The sequence below is a fragment of the Schistocerca gregaria genome, chromosome X (genome assembly GCF_023897955.1).
Source record: "Schistocerca gregaria isolate iqSchGreg1 chromosome X, iqSchGreg1.2, whole genome shotgun sequence".
NCBI lineage: Eukaryota > Metazoa > Arthropoda > Insecta > Orthoptera > Acrididae > Schistocerca > Schistocerca gregaria.
Window position 1 is genome coordinate 100,834,602 of NC_064931.1, and position 23,135 is coordinate 100,857,736.

General features: G+C 44.1%; 1 protein-coding gene across 1 annotated transcript in view; it reads right to left on the reverse strand.

The window, feature by feature from the left end:
* The window catches only part of LOC126298736 (WSC domain-containing protein 1-like), a 234,559-nt gene that overhangs the window by 106,603 nt on the left and 104,821 nt on the right, over positions 1-23,135 (reverse strand). Inside the window, exon 2 of the mRNA XM_049990174.1 lies at positions 15,582-15,800. Coding sequence (XP_049846131.1) covers positions 15,582-15,800 — 219 coding nt within the window. The remainder of the gene's footprint in view (positions 1-15,581; positions 15,801-23,135) is intronic.

Consider the following 23,135-nt stretch of genomic DNA (forward strand, 5'->3'; position numbering starts at 1 on the left):
TTAAATCGGCCGCAGTCCGTTAGTATACATCGGACCCGCGTGTCGCCACTATCAGTGATTGCAGACCGAGCGCCGCCACACGGCAGGTCTAGAGAGACTCCCTAGCACTCGCCCCCGTTGTACAGCCGACTTTGCTAGCGATTGTTCACTGCCTACTTACGTTCTCATTTGCCGAGAAGATAGTTTAGCATAGCCTTCAGCTACGCCATTTGCTACGACCTAGCAAGGCGCCATTATCAGTTACTATTGATATTGTGAATCATGTACCGTCAAGAGCGACGTTCGTCATTAATGGATTAAAGTTAAGTACTCCACCAGCTACGTCCGTTGTTTCTAAATTCTAATTTCCTTGTCCTGTTCCAGACCTCACGCCAGCGCGTGCCTTTCGGCCTCCTCTAGTAACACGGTGTTGGCTCTCCTGCCAACCACAACATTTGCCTATCTCGCAAATAATGCGGCTGAACTTATCTCCATGTTTAGCTAAATTTCAGTATCTATAACGATTTCAGCATCAGTGCGTTCTATTGGCGCTTAGAGTAGGTAATTTTCCAACACAGCTACGACAGTTTACAACTGTTATACCGACGGTTCCTGTGTCTACTTTCTTTCTGTGTACGGCCTGCCCCCTTCGAGAATGAAGCCCTTTTTGTGCTTTCCAGAGATCCTCTAACCTAAAAAAAACCACCCAGTCCACATCATAAAGGCCCTGCTACCCATGTAGCCGCCTCCTGCGTGTAGTCGCCCTCCGGCCTGTTCAGTGGCAACCGAAACCCTACCATTCTATGGCGCAAGTCGAGGGATTTGCAACATACATGGTCACAGGATCCTCTCATCCTCTGATTGAGATGCTCCACTCGGCTCTGTAGCAGAGCTCCACAATCGGTCTTATTTACTATTTTTCAAATGGTGAGCTCCGCTTTCATCTCTCAAGCAAGACTGGCATCCTTTACCACTTCTTTTAGCCGCTCGAAACCAGAGAGAATCTCTTCCAACTCAAAGCGACTCACATCATTGTTACCGACGTGAGCGACAACCTGTATATGGCTGCAAACTGTGCTCCACATGGTATCTGGAATGGTCCGTTCTATGTCTGGAATGGCTCCACCCTGTATGCACACGTAGTGCACATTGGCTTTCTTCCCCCCCTTGGCAGCCATGTCCCTAATGGACCCCATAATGTGCCTAATATTGGAGCTTCCACATGACAATAATTCCACCCTCTGTGACTGCCTGGATCTGACAGGCTGAGAGCTTTCCCCTCAGACCAGACGGACAACTGGATGTCTCTGAGTGGCAGTGTCAGCCACAGCCAGCACATGAAACCTTATATGCGTCCTTCTGGGAAGTCTTTCGCCGCTTGCCACGCCCCGAGGCGGTGTCCTACTCATGCACAGGGGATGGGTCACCCTCTGTGCTACCAGTAACTGTGCTGGTCATCGGTGTGAACCAATCGGAGGAGTCAGGCGTACTGGATGTCCTTTGGATACCCATGGCCGGCCCACAGTAGTCATGCCTACGTACTGCTGCTTCAAGCTGTGTATCCAAACCTATCCAAAAATGCAGATAAAGATTTACTTGACGCCTTCCTAAGAGACAATTTTCACTGCTTCCATATTAGCAATGTAGGTGTACACCAGATGTGGCTTGAATTCAAAGAAATAGCATCGAAGGGAGTTGACAGATTGATACCAAATAAATTAATAAACGCTGGAACTGATACCCCTTGGTACACAAAACGGGTCATAACACTATTGCAGAAACAACATGCCAAATTTAAACGGTCCAAAATCTCCAAGAATTGTGATCCTGTACAGAAGCTCGAAATTTAATGCGGCCTTCTATGCCAGATACTTATAACAGTTGCCACAACGAAACCGTGTTTCGAAATCGAGCAGAAAATCCATAAAGATTCTGGTCGTATTAAAGTATGTAAAACAAGCAATACCTCCTTTGCGCGATAGCAATGGAAATACCTTCAACGACAGTGCTGCCAAAGCAGAGTTACTAAACACAGCCTTCCGAAATTCTTTCACCAAAGAAGAAGAGGTAAACATTTAGAATTCGAATCGAGAGCAGCTACCAACACGAGTAACTTGGAAGTAGATATACGTGGAGTAGTGCAGCAATATAAATGACTTAATACTATGAAGTGCCGGCCGGAGTGGCCGAGCGGTTCTAGGCACTACAGACTGGCACCGCGCGACCGCTACGGTCGCAGGTTCAAATCCTGCCTCGGGAATCGATGTGTGTGATGTCCTTAGGTTAGTTAGGTTTAAATAGTTCTAAGTCTAGGGAACTGATGACCTCAGCAGTTAAGTTCCATAGTGCTCAGAGCCATTTGAACCATTTTTTTAAAGATGAAGTCAGACTGCTTTCAGAGTATGGTGATGTAATAGCTCCATGTATATATGTATGCATGTATGTATTGAACTGGGGACCTAGAAACGACGGAGAGGCTTCGTCTCGCCGCAGCCCTCGGTGGTGCACAACTCCACAACAGGCTACAGCGGTCCATTCACCCCACCGCCGCTACACACCGAACCCAGTGTTATTGTGCTGTTAGGCCCCCAGTGGACTCCCCCGGGAACGTTTCATTCCAGACGAGTTTAATCCAAATGTCTGCGTGGTAGAGTAATTATGGTGTACGCGTACCGGGAAACAGTGTTTGCGCAGCAATCACCGACATAGTGTAACTGAGGCGGAATAAGGGGAACGAGCAGGCAGATGGAAAACCGTCTTAAAAACCATCTACAGGTTGTCTGGCACACCGGACCTCGACACCAATACGCCGGGTGAATACGTCATGGGGACCGTACGCCTTCCCGCTCGGGAAGCAGTGTTTTAGACTGCACGGGTAGCCGGGCGGGTTTAATAGCCCCATACTTAACTATTATAGGCAACCGCTCGCTCGACGAAAGATCCGTAGCCAGAGCCTGGAAATTTGTACAGGTCACACCAATATTCGAGAAAGGTAGTAGGAGTAATCCAATAAATTACAGGCTCTTATCATTGACGTCGATATGCAGCAAGATTTTTGAACTTATATTGTGTTCGAACATTGTGAATTACGTCGAAGAGAAAGGTATATTGACACACAGTCAAGACGGATTTAGAAAACATCGTTCTTGTGAAACAAAATTAGCTCTTAATTCACACGAGGTGTTGAGTGCTATTGACAAGCGATTTCAAATTGCTTCCGTATTTCTAGATTTCCAAAATGCTTTTGACATTGTACCACACAAGCGGCTTGTAGTGAAATTGCGTGCTTGTGGAATACCGTCTAAGTTATGTGGCCGGTTCCAACATTTCCCATCGGAGAGGTCACAGTTCGTAGTAATTGACAGAAAGACATCGAATAAAACCGAAATGATTTATGGCGTTCCCGAAGGCAGTGTTATGGAGCCTCCGCTTTCCTTATCTGTACAAACGATTTAGGAGACAATCTGAGAAGAAGTCTTAGGATGTTTGCAGATTATCCTGTCGTTTATCGTCTAGTAAGCTCGTCAGTAGACAAAAAAAATTCCAAAATGATTCAGAAAAGATATCTGCATAGTGCAAAAATTGGCAACTGACCCTAAATAACGAAACGCGTGAGGTCGTCCACATGAGTGCTAAAAGGAATCCGTTAAACTTCGGTTACACGATAAATCAGTCAAACATATAGGTCGTAAATTCAACTTAACACCTAGGAATTAGAAGTACGAACAACTTAAATTGGAAAGCATACATAGAAAATGTTATGGAGACGGCAAACAAGAGATAGCGTTTTATTGGCAGAACACTTAGAAAATGTAACAGATCTATGAAAGAGACTGCCTACACTACGCTTGTCCCCTTCTTTTAGAGTACTGCAGCGCTGCGGCATATCTTTAACAAATAGGATTAACGGAGCACATGGAGAAAATTCAAAGAAGGGCAGCACGTTTTGTATTATCTCGAAATGGGTGAGAGAGTGTGACTGACACGATACAAGATTTGGGGTGGATATCATTAAGACAAAGGCGTTTTTTTTGTTGCGGCGGAATCTTCTCACGGAATTTCAGTCACTAACTTTCCCCTCCGAATGCGAAAATGTTTTTTCAAGCCGACCTACATAGGGAGAAACAATCATCATTATAAAATAAGGGAAATCAGATGTCATACGGAAAGATTTAGGAGTTCGTTTATCCTGTGCGCTTTTCGAGATTGGAATAATAGAGAATTATTGTGAAGGTGGTTCGATGAACACTTTGCCAGGCAGTTAATAATGATTTGCAGAGTATCCATGTAGACGTAGATGTGTTTTAACTAATATGAATTATAACAGAAGTTTTGCAAGCCTATAAACGCCATTTAATATTTTGGGGGAATTAAGTGAAATTGGACAGAATCGATAGTCAGCAGAAATATAGGTAGTGCAAGCCGCCGACGTGAACGAAAACAACGGACACCTGTCTTTTGACAATTCGAAATAACTTTTTGTAGAATGCAGTAGCAGCTTTTTGCCGTCGGAACGAGGGATACGTGGTTCACATTGTAGATAGTGTCTGCGTCTGTATTATGTGATCTGAGACAGACATGAGAAAATGTGACGTCTGCTTGTTGTGAAGGTTTCTTCTGTCACTTTAAATGTGTCAAACAGATGGTGATACGGTATAGTAGTTGTGGCTGATACCCGGTGTGGGTTGCGAAGGTGATTTTTCAACTCCCATCTCCTTCTCCTTCTCCTAATCCTCACTTCCTCTTCTCCATTGGTCCAACGCCCCACTACACCCCCCCCCCCCCCCCACCTGCCCCCGTATAGCTCGCGGCCGGTTTTGTGATTTAAAAGTGACTGGAAACTCGTAAACGCGACGGTGTATAGAAAACAGTGGAAGGAAATGGAAAAAATATTGCGGGAAATTTAACAACTGGCTCCCTGTCGGTTGGGCATGTGTGTAATATTTGCAAATAATTACGGTTTTCCTTTTTTCCAACAGCACAACAACACTCTTACACAGATAAATTGGAGCATGAAAACACATTTTCAGTACAACGTCGCTCACCAAGCCACAACAGTAGCTTGAAAATGAGTTACTTGGTTTGTCAGAGCGGTCATGTGAGTTTCTGGCATCTGCAGTGCATCCCACCGAGGACCTATCTGAAATATGACAACAGTTTCTTCAATCTGCTCAGAACACTGCTACTCTCCACTTCATATAAAATGACTACCAGTGGAACAACACATATAAATATAGGCATACAATCAGATAGAGACTGTCGTGTAGTCAAAGAGGTTGCTAGCATTAAACAGTGTAATGAAGTGTGGTATACATGGCTTGAAGGGACTATCTGTGTGGCATGATGGAGTACATCGATGTTCAGATGACAAGTGAATAATACCCTTCATATTCTCCTACCAACATATCACGTTCCGTGGCAGGAACATATTCATCATAGGCATACAATGAAGAGCCAAAAAAACTGGTACACCTAGCTAATACCGTGCAGGGCCCCGTGAGCACGTAGAAGTGCCGCAACACGATTTGGCATGGACTCGACTAATGTCTGAAATAGTGCTGGAGGGAACTGACACCATGAATCCTCCAGGACCGTCCATAAATCCGTTAGAGTACGAGGTGGTTGAGATCTCTTCTGAACAGCACGTTGCAAGGCATCCCAGATATGCTCAATAATGGTCATGTCTGGGAAGTTTGGTAGCCAGAAGAAGTGTTTAAACTCAGAAGAGTGTTTCTGGAGCCACTCTGTAACAATTCAGGACGTATGGAGTATCGCATTGTCTTGCTGGAATTTCCCAAATCCATCGGAATGCACAATGGACATGAATGGATGCAGTAGATCAGAGAGGATGCTTACGTATGTATCTAGACCTAACAGGGGTCCCATATCACTCCAACTGCACACTCCCCACACCATTACAGAGCCTCCACCAGCTAGAAGAATGCCCTGCTGATATGCACGGTCCATGGATTCATGAGGTCATTTTTATACAGATCTATCCACTCGATACAATTTGAAACGAGACTCGTTCGACCAGGCAACATGTTTACAGTCATCAACAGTCCATTGTTGGTACTGACGGGTCTAATCGATGCATAAAGCTTTTTATCGTGCAGTCATTGGTACACGAGTGGAACTTCGGCTCCGAAAGTCCATATCGATGATGTTTCGTTGAATGGTTCGCACACTGACACTTGCTGATGGCCCAGCATTGAAATCCGAATGAATTTGGGGATGGGTTTCCCTTGTGTGACATTGAATGATTCTCTTGAGTCGTCGTTGGTCCCGTTCTCGCACGATCTTTCTCCGGCCGCAGCGACGTCAGAGATTTGATATTTTATCGGATTCCTGATATCACGGTACACTCGTGAAATGATCGTACGGGAAAATCCGCACTTCATCGCTACCTCGGTGATGCTGTGTCCCATCGCTCGTGTGCTTACTATACACTACACTCAAACTCACTTTAATCTTGCCATTGTAGCAGAGCAATAGGCGATCTAACAACTGCGTCAGATATTTGTTATCTTATATAGGCGTTGCCGCCCGCAGTTAGAGAACGTCAGTAAATGCCTGTTAAATTTTTCTAAGCTTGTGCACCCTGCTGGTGGAACTTATTAAATTCATGCCTCCAATTAATCATGTGTGATAAATTTGTTAGATCGGGTCTGACTGTTTGTAACCGAACTGATTCGTCACAGAGTGCAAGCACCCGGATCAAAGGAAAAGAAGTAACTTGGCGGTCTGTCAATTTGTAAATTACATTTTTTTGGAATCTAGCTAAGGCGCTGCAGTCGTGGACTGTGCGGCTGGTCCCGGCGGAGGTTCGAGTCCTCCCTGGGGCATGGTGTGTGTGTTTGTCCTTAGGATAATTTAGGTTAAGTAGTACGTAAGCTTAGGGACTGATGACCTTAGCAGTTAAGTCCCATAAGATTTCACACACATTTGAACATTTTTTTGGAATCTACCAAAGCGCTGATGGGTGAGAATTGTCTATTGCGGGAGTGACAGGCATTTCCTTGTAAAAGTCCCTGTTATTTTATGATATATACTCATGTCTTATCATTTGCTAAAGCCTCAATTTTTAGTGTTCTTTTGACTTAAGATGAGATTAAGATTAAATTAATTGATACCTTTCATAAAGAAATATTAAGATCCATTTTAATGTTTTACGTTTTGGATAAGAGAGCGATATTAAGATTAAAATAAACTCCCCATTCTAAGAAGAGAGGGATCTAGAGCTGATAAGATTTTTGTGTTCTTGCATAGTAAGCAGCAGTATTTTATTAATGGGTCATGTTTTAGCTTCATCTTATTTCTTTCAAAAAAACTGAGGAATTGTAAGGTAAAACTACATCTCCATATCTTAAGAAAACTCTGTCTGAAGCTCTTATTGGGGTTTTGCGATTATGTCATGTGTTAAGAAGGATTTTGACTTGTAAATTTTGTTAAGAGGAACACTGCAGTGCAATGGTAATCCTCGTGCATAAATGCACAGTATAAGATCCAACCTTGTGTTGGAAGGGGTGGGGAGGGGGGGGGGTGGTAGAGGTGCGGGAGCTCACGCATGCACTAACGCACGCACGCCCGCTCACACGCAAGTCATCCCACATCGCTACGCACACTTCCGTAGAAATACTGATTTTTTTAAAAATGCTAAATAAATTAAGAGCACCTAGTTGTTTTCAGCTTATAGCAGTTAGCCCGTTTTCATGCAGATCGGCAAGTTTCCAGTTCGGCACTGTATATATTTTTCTATTTTTGTGTGGCCACTTGAAGTGGGCTTGATCAAGCTTGTCTGAGAAAGGGAAGCAACTCCATGAATTACAAATTAGAGGTTTGGAAGGATAGGATGCAAATGGACTATTACTGAAATAATTCAGCAGCGAGCCTCTGTTATGGCTTAATCGTTTGTGAACATGTTGTCGGATCATCGGAAGGCAAGTTCGACTGTCATTGCCATGTGTTGTGATATTGTGGGGTTTTAGGCTCAGTGGGACTAGTTTACCAAAACAGCTCCCTCGTATATTCAGCTTGGGCATATGTGAGCGCATGTGAGACATTACCAGAATAGGTTGGGTGATTAGGATGGGGTGGCACTTACTAGTGAAACTCGATCTAAAATCGCAGAGCTAGAGAATCAAATTAACGAAGTTAATCAGTGGTTGTCTGGAACTGATGCCGGAGTTGGGTTGGGAGGTGGGCGGAGGGCGAGGAGAGGGTCAGAGATGATCCTATCCGACCATACTGTTTGCTGAGCTCCCCAACGCCTTGGAGGATCTGTTGCCGAAACACGGAATCTGGATAGCGGGTCCCCCACGGCCGTAATTAGAGTATAGGATCGATGGGTTCAGGAGAATAGCACTGAGCTCTATGAAGTTTCACGTGATTAGCGTCTAAGACAACACATTTTTCGCTCGGCTCCGCTGCAAACAGGATCCAAACGGACAGTGCGATGACGTTTGAATCACATCAGGCTTTTAGCAAGGAGGCCGTCGTTAACACTTCCCTTGAAGCGCCAACAACACCGGCGGTCTGCCAGTACTACATCAGGTAACAACAACAAGGGATATAGAAACGGCACTATGGTGTACTTTCAAATGAATTCTGGTTCTACATATAGCACGACGATAGAGTCTGGAGTCTGAGAGCGAGCGAACATTCAAGTTATCAGTCATCACAACAAACATCTTATTCACATACCCGGTAATTTCTACAGCATCTGTTACATTTACGACGTGTTACGACTGTGCTCTATCTTCAAGGTCTCCGTGTGTCATGATCTTGAGTTGGAATGCTTGGGGGGGGGGGGGGGAGGGGAGCGGGCGACTGCATGTTTCGCGTGCTGTCCTGACACAGAGAGTTTTCAGCTGTTGCCCTGGTAAACATGTTCTCGAGTATTGTCATTAACTGAAACTGTGTTACCGAGACCCTAGTACGCCACCACTCGCCAAACATTACGACTGATGAACTCTACCGCTAAGCTGCGTGAGTAGACGTAGCCAAATGTTTCATCCAAATGACAGACTAGCCTACCGCCATTTTTGCTGCCGGAGGTGGCAGTTCTGTGTACAAAATTGCTTTTGCACCCTTTATACTCCGAAATAAGCTGTTCATAGTCAGTCATCCATTACTTCGACTATAATGTACATACAAGTTAAGTAACACGAGTATTTTGTAACTTTCTACGCTTTCTAGCGCTGGCCAGTAGAATACATAACGGAACGCCGGAGGCTGTTTCCGCCTCCGCATTTACCGAGTAGTGGTTGTACGCAGGTCCACATTTCTGGCATCTATATCTTCGTAAGCTCCGTGTGCGTATATCTAATTTACTAATCGATGGCGCAGAAGTGCTGGATTATATTGTAAACTTCCTATAAGTCACGAATGGGTTCTAACACAGGAAAAAAAGCAAAGGTGGGTGGAATGTTATAAAACAAGAAACTGGAAGAGACAGAAGTATAATAATATACAAATCAAAGAAAGGGTAGAATAATAGAGTGACCTCGGCAATTAGGAAATATTGTAAATGATTATTTCTCTGGTGTTACGTGGAAGCTGCAACAAATTCTTCATAAGACACATGCAGTACCCACAATGACTCACACTGCAAGCACAATGATATTGTTTCCAACAATAGACCTTCAGCTTTGGAAGACACTAGAGCAGATAAAAAATTAGATATCACCGATATCGACGAGTTTCCTGTCCCTGTTCTGAAGGCGAGCATATATAGCATAAGAGGCCTCATTAAGAAACACAATAATTCACCCCTTAAGTTGAGTTGATTTCTCAGAGTATCTACAACATACATGAGTGGTCCCCTTACTAAAGAAAGGTAAAGCGAAAAACACTGAAAATTACAGGCCAGCTTCACTTCTGACTTCATTCTCAAAAATAGTAGAAGATATCATGAAAGAGATAGTGATAAGTTACTTGAGTAAATACAACCTCTTTAACGAAGCACAGTTGGTGCTGTGTAGATCTGGTACAGCCAACAACGGTCTTTTTCTGCAGCGGAGAGACTTGAGGTAAATGCAAACAAACTCGATAGTTGTTCAGTGTGCAAGTGTAGGCGTCGTATGTGTTGAACCTTTTCCTTAAAAAGTAAAGCATATTTAGAAAAGGAGATTTCTTTCTGATAAAAGTGTACAATGCAGTTGAAACTGGCTTGTCTTAGAAGTGCATCCCCGACAACTCAGAGGCTAGCGGGGCATAGAGTTTAACTATTTTGCGTGCTCCAGTCCTCCACACCTTCAATGTGTTTAGGAAAACCTCACTTAACCCGCCAAAAGCTGAAAGCTGCTGATTGCCTAATGCTTCTGCCGATACCAGTTTCAGTCACACGAACATCTTAAGGTGACCTACACATACACTGGAAACATCAATTTAAATATAAAGGAAAGATTTGACCAAACATATTGTCTTTGTAATAAATTCTTACTAAGTTTTATTTTTGCCGCGAAACATACGAGACGAGATCCTTGAAGACGAAAATACAAAAATCTTACTGTAATACTTTGTCATTTCACTCGCAGAAACTGTCTTAACTTATCAGACTATGGCAGTATATTGTTTGGTACATACCAATTATTTTCTATAAACGTCTCATTTTCTACTGCAACATCAAAGAAGAATTTGAAATTGTGTTAACCATTGTAACACTAACGTGAAAAAGTGACAAACTGTCTCTTCACTTCTGTTTCGGTTTCTTCGGCCTACATTTGTCTGATGATTTTTTTGACGTTTCGCCAGCACGAGTGGCTGGCGTTGTCAGAACTTTATCCTACACTGCTGGTGGTGGACTGGTACCAAGCTCACTGCCGCAGGCTATATGCAATTGACGCGCAACGTCCAAGGGCTTCTCCGCGGTCATTTCCGGTGCTGTTTTCCACTTGATACCTACAAAGGTCGTTCGCTGCAGCACGGGAATCCAAGATCGATTGACTTTGAGGCTTTCTTTTTTATTTTTGAAGCTATTCTCTATAGCTGCTCTGAACAAGCGGATGTGATAGCTATTCTCTACAGTCAGAACGTCAGTGTCGGCGAATTCTACTATGTGGTCGCCCTCACAGCGAGTGCTCTGCTGCGGCCGATTTCTCCACCTGCCCCAACCTCAAATGTTGCTTATGGTCTGTTATCCTGGTGTTGGTTGAGCGTCCAATCATTCCAACATAAGCGTTTCCGCATGTGCATCGCATGCGTATATTCCTGGCATTGCAAGTAGATCTACTTTCTCCTTTCTCGAACTGACACTTTTTGATCTTCTTTTTCGGTTTGTAAATAGTCGTAATGCCGTGTTTGTGCAACATAGGGCCGAGTCTGTACGTTAGTTGGAAATGTACAGCAGAAAGGCCGCACCCGACACTTCTTTTTCCGATGTCTCACTTCGCCAAATGTTTAACTATTATACTTCTAATATAACTTGTGGAGAACCCATTGCTTCTTAGAACACTTTTCAGATGTTGCTGCGGTTCACATATTAGTCTTGCTCGCGTTACGAGCGTATTAGTCATGCCTCTTTTCCGGCTCGGGTGGTGATTTGACAGTTTATGTAGGTATTGGTCTGTGTGCGTCGGTTTCCGATAAACGCTGTGTCCCAGGTTTTCACCATCCCTTGTGACCAGGGCATGTAGAAATGGAAGTTGTTTGTCCTTTTCTACTTCCATGGTACATTTTGTGTTAGCATTGAGGCTGTTCAAGTGCCTTATGAAGTCACCGACCTGTTCCTTACCTTGACTCCACACAATGAAGGTATCATCTGTGTATCTGTACCACACTTAAGGTTTACAAGGTACCGAGTGCAGTGCCTGTGCTAGCCTACGGTTACGGTATCGCCGAGTCACTATCGCCGTAGGACATTTCCAAGTGGTTAATGTCAATTACCATTTGACGGTAGTATTGCTGAATACATGTACATGGTGGTTATAATTAAAGTGCGGCTACTCACGCAGGACCAGTGTGGGGTGTAATCATCGTATGGCAGCGAAACGTGGTAAATATGCTAATGTGTTAATACAGCACCGATTTATGCTGGAAACAATTAGTCACAATTTCGGCCACCAGGTGCTCATCCGGTGCTGTGAATGCAAGAAAGACGATTAGAAATTTTTTCATGTGAAGTGGGTTACGAACGGGTTGTGAGCAACAAAGGTGAATCAAGTTATCACTGGAGATGTGTACGAGATGGAGTATCCGTAAAACGACGTGATCAACTGTCGTTCACAGCATTTCCGATGCAATCTCAACAACGTGTTCCTGTGTACTGACTTTCAAATCAGGTAGAGATCGAATGTGTCGCTGGTAAACAAGTTTGCCGACCGGTGTGGCCGAGCGGTTCTAGGCGTTTCAGTCCGGAACCGCGATGCTGCTACGGTCGCAGGTTTGAATCCTGCCTCGTACATGGATGTGTGTGATGTCCTTATGTTAGTTAGGTATAAGTAGTTCTAAGTCTAGAGGACTGATGACTTCAGATTTGAAGTCCCATAGTGCTTAGAGCCATCTGAACCATTTAAAGAAGTTTTTTTAATTACCCTAAAGTCAAAAGTTACATGGATTCATATAAGTTCCTTGAATTGAGGTGTTGCCCCACCTTGCATCAAAACATTGGTTCCCAAAAAGTTTCGCTCTTCCAAATGAGGAATCATATACTGCACGAGAAGGTCCCGATAACGTGCAGACATTACGGTACGGTTGAGAGGTTCTCTGGGTGTATTGTCTTGAAACAAGAACAAATCTAGAATAAATGTGTTTGTGCACCCACACCACACCGTGACATACGACGAGTGCAGTGGCTGTTTGTGCACATCACGCGGCTCAACAGTACCACAAATTCGACAGTTATGTGTATTCACTGCACCCTGTTGTGTAAAATGTGACTCATCACTCCATAGAATGTTGCTCCGCCACCTGTCATCAAGGTTGACCAGTGCCAGGAACCGAACAGTAAATTCATAGGCCGGCCGGAGTGGCCGAGCGGTTCTAGGGGCTTTAGTCTGGAACCGCGCGACCGCTGCGGTCGCAGGTTCGAATCCTGCCTCGGGCATGGATGTGTGTGATGTCCTTAGGCTAGTTAGGTTTAAGTAGTTCTAAGTTCTAGGGAACTGATGACCTCAGCAGTTAGGTCCCGTAGTGCTCAGAGCCATTTTTTAAATTCATAACGTTGTTGCGGATGAAGGGGTTTCAGTTACTGCACCGTCTGGATCATGTACGGATACCAGTATTCTCGCCAGCTATAACGTTCACTGGCGTTATGGCTTGTCATATGACAGCGTGGATGTCATACTGTCATGCAGACAGTATACAGTGCCAGATTTGCAACTGGTGGCCAACATTCTTTAAAGTTTTTCCGTCGTAAATCTCCATTAACGTATCTACCAAATTTCACTGCTATACGATAATTACAACCCACACTGGACCTCCGTGAGAGACTGCATGTTAACTATAACCACCCGGTAGTGTTGCTGCGATACGGACAGTTTCTAAAAGTGACATGACGGCGTTTTACCTGTTTGACATTAATATTTTTATCTTTTTTGGCTGCAAGTATTTTCTCTGCTAAGCTTCGCTCAAAAAGGAAATCTTGGGCACTATTAATGATAAGAACAACCTGTTAAATAACACTTTATGTGCACTTATTTAGATTCATGGTAAGTATAGATCGCCAGACGACGGTCATGTCCTTGAAACCTGTTTCGACAAATAAAGTAGGGAATACAGCAGCATTTTGCTAAATAAAACGGAGTTTATTACAGAGCTCCTCTAGTTCGTATTAAGCTACAGGGTGGCTCAAAAAGAATGAATAGTTTCAATTGTTTATTACAGAGAAACTATGGAAGATAGAAACGCATGGTTCATGTTATTGAACAGAGGAAGTTTCAGTGTTTTATGTTTGCACAGATACTACACCATACACTCAACAAGAGCACCACGCGTTGCTGGAAAAACATCGAAACAGTAGTCCGTTTCATTTCACCCACGAATCAACAGTTCCGTGTTTATCGAATCTACAGATTCAACAATTCGATTTCGCAGCTCTTGAAGAGTAGCTGCCATCGGTGGGACGAAAACTCCGTATTTTATGTTCACCCACAGTAACAATGATCGGAAGGTGTGAGGTCTGGTGGCCATGGAGGCGAAAAGCAACGAGCAAGGTCTTATTGTCCAACACACAAAATCATTTGTCTTGTGAAAATAATTACAACAGTCCAGACGGCAAGGCATTTATTCAGAAGTGACCGGTTTCCATTATTATATGATCATCTTCAGAGCTAGACATTTTGATGGACAATGACTGTGTATGGAGCAGGAACCACTGAATGACGGTAGTGAATTGCTTTTTTTTCTTGTGGTGTAGTCGCCATGTTGCTACAAACAAACAATGTAGCTGCTGTGTCAAAACTCTGAATCAAATCTCATGGTCAATGTCTTCCTATCTTTTATTGTTCGTCTATAATAAACAACCGAAGTTTGTTCTTTCTTATTGAATCACCTGATATCACATATTCTTTATTATAGCTCCAGATAACTGTTTTATAAGTCATTCCTATATTCGAAACACCAGTACTTATAAGGGAACCTCCCCATCACACCCCCCTCAGATTTAGTTATAAGTTGGCATAGTGGATAGGCCTTGAAAAACTGAACACAGATCAATCGAGAAAACAGGAAGAAGTTGTGTGGAACTATGAAAAAAATAAACAAAAATATACAAACAGAGTAGTCCATGCGCAAGATAGGCGAGATCAAGGATAGGCTGAGCTAAGGACCGCCGTGGTCCCGTGGTTAGCGTAAACAGCGGCGAAACGAGAGGTCCTTGGTACAAGTCTTCCCTCGAGTGAAAAGTTGTGATCTGTCCGTTCGTTCATTGACGTCCCTGTTCACTGTAATAAGTTTAATGTCTGTGTTTTGCGACCGCACCGAAAAACCGTGCGATTAGTAGACGAAAGGACGTGCCTCTCCAATGGGAGATTTAGATTTTCTTGTGGATGTGATAATCACTCCCAAAATAGTGATGAAAACATAAGAGTTTGTCACATAATCTGCAACAAATGAATGCAACAGTTTCACAGTCGCCCAGTTTTCCCTGTGCTCTGTCAAAACATATGTTTTTAACGTTTTCAAATTTTTCCGTATGTAGACCGTAAAATCCTGCAAATGTCCAAGAAAATCTGAGCATGTCCTGGAATTTTGGAGGGTGAAGTTGATTATGTGTGAGTGCCTGAACTTTGATAATTGTCTGAAAATAAAAAATTAAACTTGCCACTCGAGGGAAGACTTGAACCAAGGACCTCTCTTTCCGCAGCTGCTCACGCTAACCACGGGATTATCCTTTATGTTGCCTATCTTGCGCATGGATTACTCAGTTTGTATATTTTGTTTATTTTTTCATAGTTCCACACAACTTCTTCCTGTTTTCTCGATTGATCTGTGTTCAGTTTTTCAAGGCCTATCCACTGTGACAACTTATAATTAAACCTTGGGGGGGGGGGGGGGGTGCGATGGGGAGGTTCCCTTGTTAGGAGCAGGACTCACCCCATTTAGAACGAAATTATGAGATTTCACTGTATTATTTACTGTTTTCAGCTAACTTACGTGCTTACCTTTGCTAATGATCTGGCGGTCAGTGTAGACGGAGCCAGTGAAGACACCGGAAGCGGTCTCGATGAGGTAGCGCAGCCAGGTGTTGCCGCTGCCGGGAAAGGAGACGAGCGCAGTCATGGGCAGCGAGCGCGGCCTCGCGAAGTGCACCTGGAAGCGCGCGCACTCGGCCGAGAACGGCCACGGCGAGAAGGCGCGCCTGCCGTGGTCCAGCGCTGGCCCTGCCACAAACATCCGTCTTTTCTCTCACCAGTCCTGCTGTGTTCCCTGCGGCGCTGTTATTAATCGTAATTCTTCACAACTGCCATTTCGGACCATTATGCCATTTTCAACAGCCAGCTGTAGAATCACACATTGTTTGAAGCAAAGGAAAGAGAGACAACGGGTGCTAGAGGTTAGTTTAGGTCGTATGGAGACAAGGTGCGCAGGGGTCGAATCCCGAGGACTGGCCATGATGCCTCCCCCTTCCCCCCCCCCCCCCCACCCCTCCTACTCACTCCGCCTGCTGCCGCTCGTCACTGGTCCCTCACAAGGTACTGGCCTTTTGTTTATTTTTATTACGAGGGCTGTTCGGAAAGTAAGGTTCGATCGGTCGCGAAATGGAAATCTCAGGGAAAATCAAAATGTTTTATTTGCAACAGTTAGCTACACTTTCCAAATACAGGGTGGCGCACGAAATGTGTTACCATTTTGTTTCTGAATATAAACTTTATTGTCAATACAGTCTGAAAGGAACATATACTACAATGAAGAGCCGTCCATGGAGATTTGTTCTAACTCAGCACATGCTCAATACGTCCGCCATTTCGTTTCCTAACTTCCTTCAAACGAACACTGAAGTTAGTGATTACCCTACGGCACATGCCTTCCGTAATTTCGCTGCAAGCGTGAAGAATAAGTCTTCTGAGCTCCATTAAATCACGTGGACGTTTCGGGAAATTTTTTTCCTTGAGTTACCCCCAAAGAAAAAAGTCACATGGATTGAGGTCAGGACTATTGGGGGGCCAATTTTGTCCGTCATTGAAGCGACCTGCAAACCTGAGTGAAATGATCCGCATGTTGAAATGCTCGTCTAAAACCTCCAACACAGTGTTTGCAGTATGTGGCCTTGCTCCATTTTGCATGAACCACTGCGTGTTGAAGGGCAAGGCAGTAGCAAGAATCTGTGGAATGAAGCTACTGCGAAGCATGCTCAAATAACGCTCGCTGTTTACAGTTTCTTCAAAGAAAAAGGGTCCAATAAGTCAGTGACTGGAAATTGCCGCCCACGCTGTAATACTCGGAGCATAATGTTGTCGTTCATAAACAACTTGTGGGTTTTCAGTGGCCAAAAGTTTACGTTTTGTTTGTTAACCACACCGTCTAAATGAAAATGCACCTCGTCTGAAAACCAAACGTTGTTGAGGGTTTCTTCCCTATCCTCCGCCCACTGAGAAACCAGTAGTCGGTGCTGCTTGTGTTCTTCAGTGAGCTTCTGTGAACAGGTCATATTGTATGGGCACATATAGAGGTCACTTTTAAGAATGCGTTGAACGGAGCGTCTGGATATTTCCAGTTGCACTGCTGCCTTTCTACAAGATTTCTCGGAACTTCTCTGTACAGCAACTCGTACCGCTTCAATATTCTCCGGCGAACAAACAGGCTCAGGCCGAGCTCGCTTCGCTTCCAATACTGTTCCTTCCTGTACGAATTTATCGTACAACCTGTGGATGGTCTTCTTGCAAGGGACCCATCGTGTGTTAAACTGTTGTCGAAAACGCCTCTGAGTCACAACAAGGCTTTTCGTTTCATGAAAAAGTAACACAATTGCCGATCGTTGCTGTGTCGTCATTTTGTTTTCCAAGCTCTGCCGGTACTGCTGTAAAGATCCCAGCGGGATATCTAATGTGCGTCGTAAATTGTGAAAGAAACAACTGGTAACACATTTCGTGCGGCACCCTGTACTTTTCTACACAGTTGCCGCTCTGATTGAGACATTTGTCATAGCATTGTACGAACTTTCCAATAACCGCGTCACAGAAGACAGCCGCCTGTGCTTGCTACCAATTCTTTAGCTTGATCTGCCGCTTGTTGTCTGTGCCAAAATGTTGTCTTCATTTCCATGTGAGCAAGGAGGGTACTCTGAGGAAGCCAAGTCCAGGCTATATGGTGGGTGGCGAAACACCTCCCATCGAAAACGCTGCAGAAGCCATCTCGTTGCTCCTACTGGGTGCGGCCAAGGTTTGGCATGAAGAAGGTAATGCGTGAGAGATAAGTTGTGTGGACTGCATGAAATCAGGCGAAATCTCTCACAGGCACTCAGACTATAGGGACACACTGTTTTCTAGGCTTCTTTATGCTTTCACTGTGCGATCAGAATTGAAAAGAGCGACGTGATGCGATCGATGGCCATACAAGAGACAGTGTCCAACACATCTATGTTAGGCTTCATCGGATTTTCACTGTGGTTTCCATTTCGCTATCAGTCGAACCTTATTTTCTGAAAAGCCCTAGTATTTTTTTTAGTTTTTTGTTAATCCTTACAACTTGCTACACACACACACACACACACACACACACACACACATACACACAAAAGAAACCGAATGGAAGTTTTTCTTCCCAGTCGATGCCTGCAGCAATTCTTTTCATTACTTTCTTTTTATTAATTAAAAAAAAAACAAGTCGAAAATGAGTGTAAAAGTAAAATAAACTGCGTATCATTATTCCTGAAAAGGGACCATGACGAGAATACTACAGGGACTGGTTAACCCAACCGATACCTCGAGGACGAAATACAAGGTTCAACATATTGGCAAATAAGTCGCAATAGGGTGATAGGCGCAATCACGTCCGATATACAGTGGCCATATTTTGGTGGAAGGCAAGTGTGTCCCTATCTCCCCATCCATCTACAATGTAATTAACACAGTGGCCTAACAACCCTGCAACGGAATTTGACTTTGCTCTCGGAAAGCAGGACGAGCCTGGACGCAATAGGACATCAGCCGAAAAGGCAGTCTCAGTGGACTGAGGTAGTAACGCTAATTGATTTTCAAGCCTGTGCCTCTTCGCTTCGTGACCAGTGCAGGTACATTCATGTTGTAGCGTGGCTATGGCTATGGCTATGGCTACAACGATCCGTAACACTAAGTCCATCACGAAATAGGCGCTCATTGATGGGTTACAGATTGTGTACCACGTGATACCACGAGGATGTAACCACCAATGGTAAAACGGGAAGCCTAAGAAAAAACCACACAGTGTGCCAAGAAGTTTGTGGTGATGCCCATACATCGGGCGCCGCACAGTAAATCCCTCGCGCCTTAACAAAAATTTGGTAGTGATACGCTCCCTTTCTTGAATGTCAACCCCAAAACAACTGACTGCAGTATAAAATTCACGGACATATTTTAACTGGAAATTCACTTGACTATATCAACAGACAGATCAAGACTCGCCGGTCGCAGGCAGCAAAATAATAGAAACGTGAATGGATGGATTGCATGAGTGACAGTCAGTACGGTGCACCGAGCAAATAACACAGACGCTTTCCTTTGAATATCGGAAAGTCTCAAACCCCCAAGAGAATGTGTACCCGCAACCACTCCATATCGTAATCAAAAAATGATATACTTCCATAAAAACGATTAGACAGTTGTTATAGTTTCCTAGCCATCATCGCAGGAAGGGGAAAGATCTAGGCGATGTAATACGCTTTGCAAAAGATGAAGGTATCCAGAAACCGAACTTTCTTAAGATTATGAAGGGTACACCCTTCATGTTCCGGATTGCTCCTTGCGTATTCTCCGTAAACAATATCTACGCAAGCGTAGCCATTTTGGGCGCTGAACGGTCAAATAAGACTTCAGAAGATTTATATATATATATATATATCGACCAACGTCGCCCACGAAATGCTTTGGAAAAGATGAAGGTATCCAGAAACCGAGCTTTCTGAAGATTATTAAGGGTAAACCCTTCATGTTCCAGGATTGCACTTTGCGTCTTCTCCGTAACCAATTTCTAACTAAGCGTAGCCATTTTGGGTGAAGAACGGCCAAATATGACTTCAAAAGATTTATATATATCGACCATCGTCTCCTACGCAATCTCAGCATTATGAAAACCACGTAATCTGATCAATCGACATTTGCCTACGTTGATGGTATCACCATATACAAGGTAAAAGACATCCAAAGTAGCCTTGAGCAATGGAATCTCAGCGGCAGTACGGAGTAACACCATTAAACACCATCACATCATCCACTTATGAGAGCACCGAGATCGTCTCGTCCAAGAGTATCCAAAGCAGCAGAAATCCCCGGCTGACCTAGTGGAACACCTTGCCAAAATAAAAAAGAATCCGTAGCACCAGGAGCAGAAGTAACAGTGGCCACGGATATGACATCATGACATTCAGCTACCAGAGTCAGATTAGTACGACCAAGAATACAGCTCTGATAGTCAGATACAACTTTCCCCCAGGAACGCAGACAGCCGGCTATTCACCACCCACACCACTGTCTTATAATCAGTGGTTAATAATGTAACAAAACGAATTTATCACTTGCTGCCTGACCAAAACTTTTAGGAATTAGGATAATTTTGAGAACTTTAAACGAGTCGGGCACAAACCCTGCTCTCAACACCATGTTCAAAAGAAATGTAAAATTAGTACCCAGAAAAGGCTAAAAAACACATAAAACTCCTTAGAGCATCCATCCCCAGTGAGTTGCGAGAAGGTGATCTGACAGTAAGGTCATAAACATCGTCACATTGAAAAGTTTCTAAAAAAGCAGCATTATCAGCAGGGGTACGTCTAAGATCCAAACCTTGAACAAATAAATCTGATAACATATCGATACGAACGAATACCTCATACAACCCAACATAGGAATGATGTAGAGCATGCAATAGATCCTTTTGTGAAGCCACAACATCGTCGTAGTATTTTCTTGAGAGACGTGATACACGCACGACAACGACGAGTATGATATCGAATTAACTGATACATGAAAGTAAGTTACTCTTTTGCCACGGAAGGCGGTTTGGCTCGCATCCTTAACCCTTTCATTTAACGCTACTTTAACCGCAACAACTACATCCTTACACACCTGACATCTGCAGTCCGTATCGGAGCCTGACGAACATTGGAGAGAGTAGTAAATTTTTGCGTCCTCCGAAATTCCCGGGCTCTGTTTTTCTGAACCTCGGATTTGCCAGCGGAACCCACCATTTCAAAATAGAGGTGTATCACACATTTGAACAGGGACTACGTTCTCACATTTCCTGTGTCACTGGCTCGTACAAGTTCGCCACGTTCAGCACCGAGAGCGATCGGATGACATTCACCGTTTGTCGGGAGAATACAGGGGAATCACAAGCAATTGAAGAAAAGTACAACCTATTCCTGCACCATTATCAATAACTTCATTCCTTTGAATGGGAGTAGCCCCCTTATAAAAGTAGACAGTCCCCCTGGAATGGGGACCATGTTAAGCACAGTGCAGAAACCAGGGAAAGAAAAGCGAGTAAATTCTATCAACATTCAAAGAAAGAACCCTTCAAGCCTGCATGCTTTAACGACAACTAAATTCGAGGTGCTGACCAACTGAATTACGTCATCAACGAGTGTTATGATCCATTGCCGAGTCCAGTGGCGAGTCAGAGTGTTGGGGAGGGGGGAACTCTCAATCCCGCCTCTGGAAATTTTGTTTCTTTTTTTGTTAGCCACCGCCCGCTCAGGTTGGACGCGCTGTTTACAAACGACTACTAGGCAGTATTGCATCGACAGTTGGGAACATATGTGGTTCTTGAACATTAACCAAAGTAAGTGACAGACGAGGAGCCGTAGACACCCATTCCATAGGATGCAATCGATGCACAAGACAGCGATCAGGCATCACAGCACCTGGGTCGACAGGCAGGATTTAATGGCTGTCAGTTACCTCCACTGGGTATAAAAAACAGTCTGTCGTTACGACGTCACATGAACGGGTGACATCATGGTAATAGGTAATTTTAATGACACCTCAATTTGCTGTTATTGAATAATTGGAACATCAGAAGTTTCAATGACTTTTCCATCCATGGGTGGTTCCAGAGCATTTACCTCGACCGTGGGAGGAACAGTAGGAGAAACACTAGAGATCTCAGTAGCAGTTTTCGCACTAGCGACGCCATCAGGAATGCGGAACTCACAACTACAAGATACATCACCTGACAAAGTTTGTGGGTGAGGATAGGCGTATCTTCTCTTCGCCATCCTGCGTACGATGTCTTTTATATTGTACTGCTGACACTGCACTGCCGGCTTGGCAATTCAAGACCATGCTGCGAGGCTAAAGGCGAAAGTTCGCGGAGCATTAAGCTGTGCATCCATCTGTTGTTCAAGTGTACCCGGAGAAGACGTTTCACCAGCCAAGTGAGCAGTAGAAACGACCTCAGGTAATACAAATTTTCAGAAGAGGACTTCAAAACCCACTAAGGGCAATTAGAACTAAGTTAGCCAATTTGATTGCAGAGAAAGCACATCACCATTTGTCAAATAAACGTTATACGAATGCGGTAACCACAGACTTGTAGACGGGAATGAAAGTTACGTTTGACTACCATCTCCACTGAACGGATTCCACTGTAACATTGCAACCGTTGTTGAGTGGACCACCGTTGGCGTCGTATAATCCTCACATAACCACAAGGAAGCAAAACGTCCTTAAATAAACTGTCGTCAACTTCCAGCGGGAGACTGAACACTTGGATATTGATATAATTCAGTTCCGCCTTAGCAAGAAGCACCATACTTGTGGAACCATCAAGATGCTTAAAGGGAACATGAGAACCATGACGCAAAATTAACCTACATACTTGTAGCGGATCAGGAAAATTTACGAAAAAGGCATAGTTATCAGAATCGAAATAGGCAACATGAACCTGATCAGATGTTACCTGGATTGTATCAGCAAGCCAATCATGAATTTCCTTAGATCCGGCATGCACGGATTTATCGAAAGTAAGGGTGATTGTAAATTTTCTTGGAACCCAGGGCAGAGATTTTCAACGGGCCACGTTGCTGCTAACGGGCACACACAGCAACCAACGCTATGGAGCAAACAACGTTGCGACACACACAAGACACAAGCAAGACTGAGGAAAAGCTATCGAGGCGGGCGCGACGGTGTGGTTAGGCGACAAACTAACAGCCCTCCCGCTCGGCGCTTGAGGCGGAACTAACTCTCGACCATCTAGACACAGTCCCTGATCGACGCAAATTTCCAACTTATCCCCACACTACTGATGTAGTATCCCCACTCATTAAGTCTCTATAGGCCTACTCGCAGGATTCGCTGTCCACTGATTACCGTATGAGTTCGAGCACATATGTGTATATCTGCACAGAAAATGGGTTATTTGGGCCGTGTAGCGCATTCTTTCTTTCTTTCTCTCTCTCTCTCTCTCTCTCTCTCTCTCTCTCTCTCAATTCGTCATAACTACCGAACGGTTTGCATTAGGAGTTTCAAACTGCACGATTGACCACGGGGCATGATGGAAAATGTTATGCGAATGCACGGTTT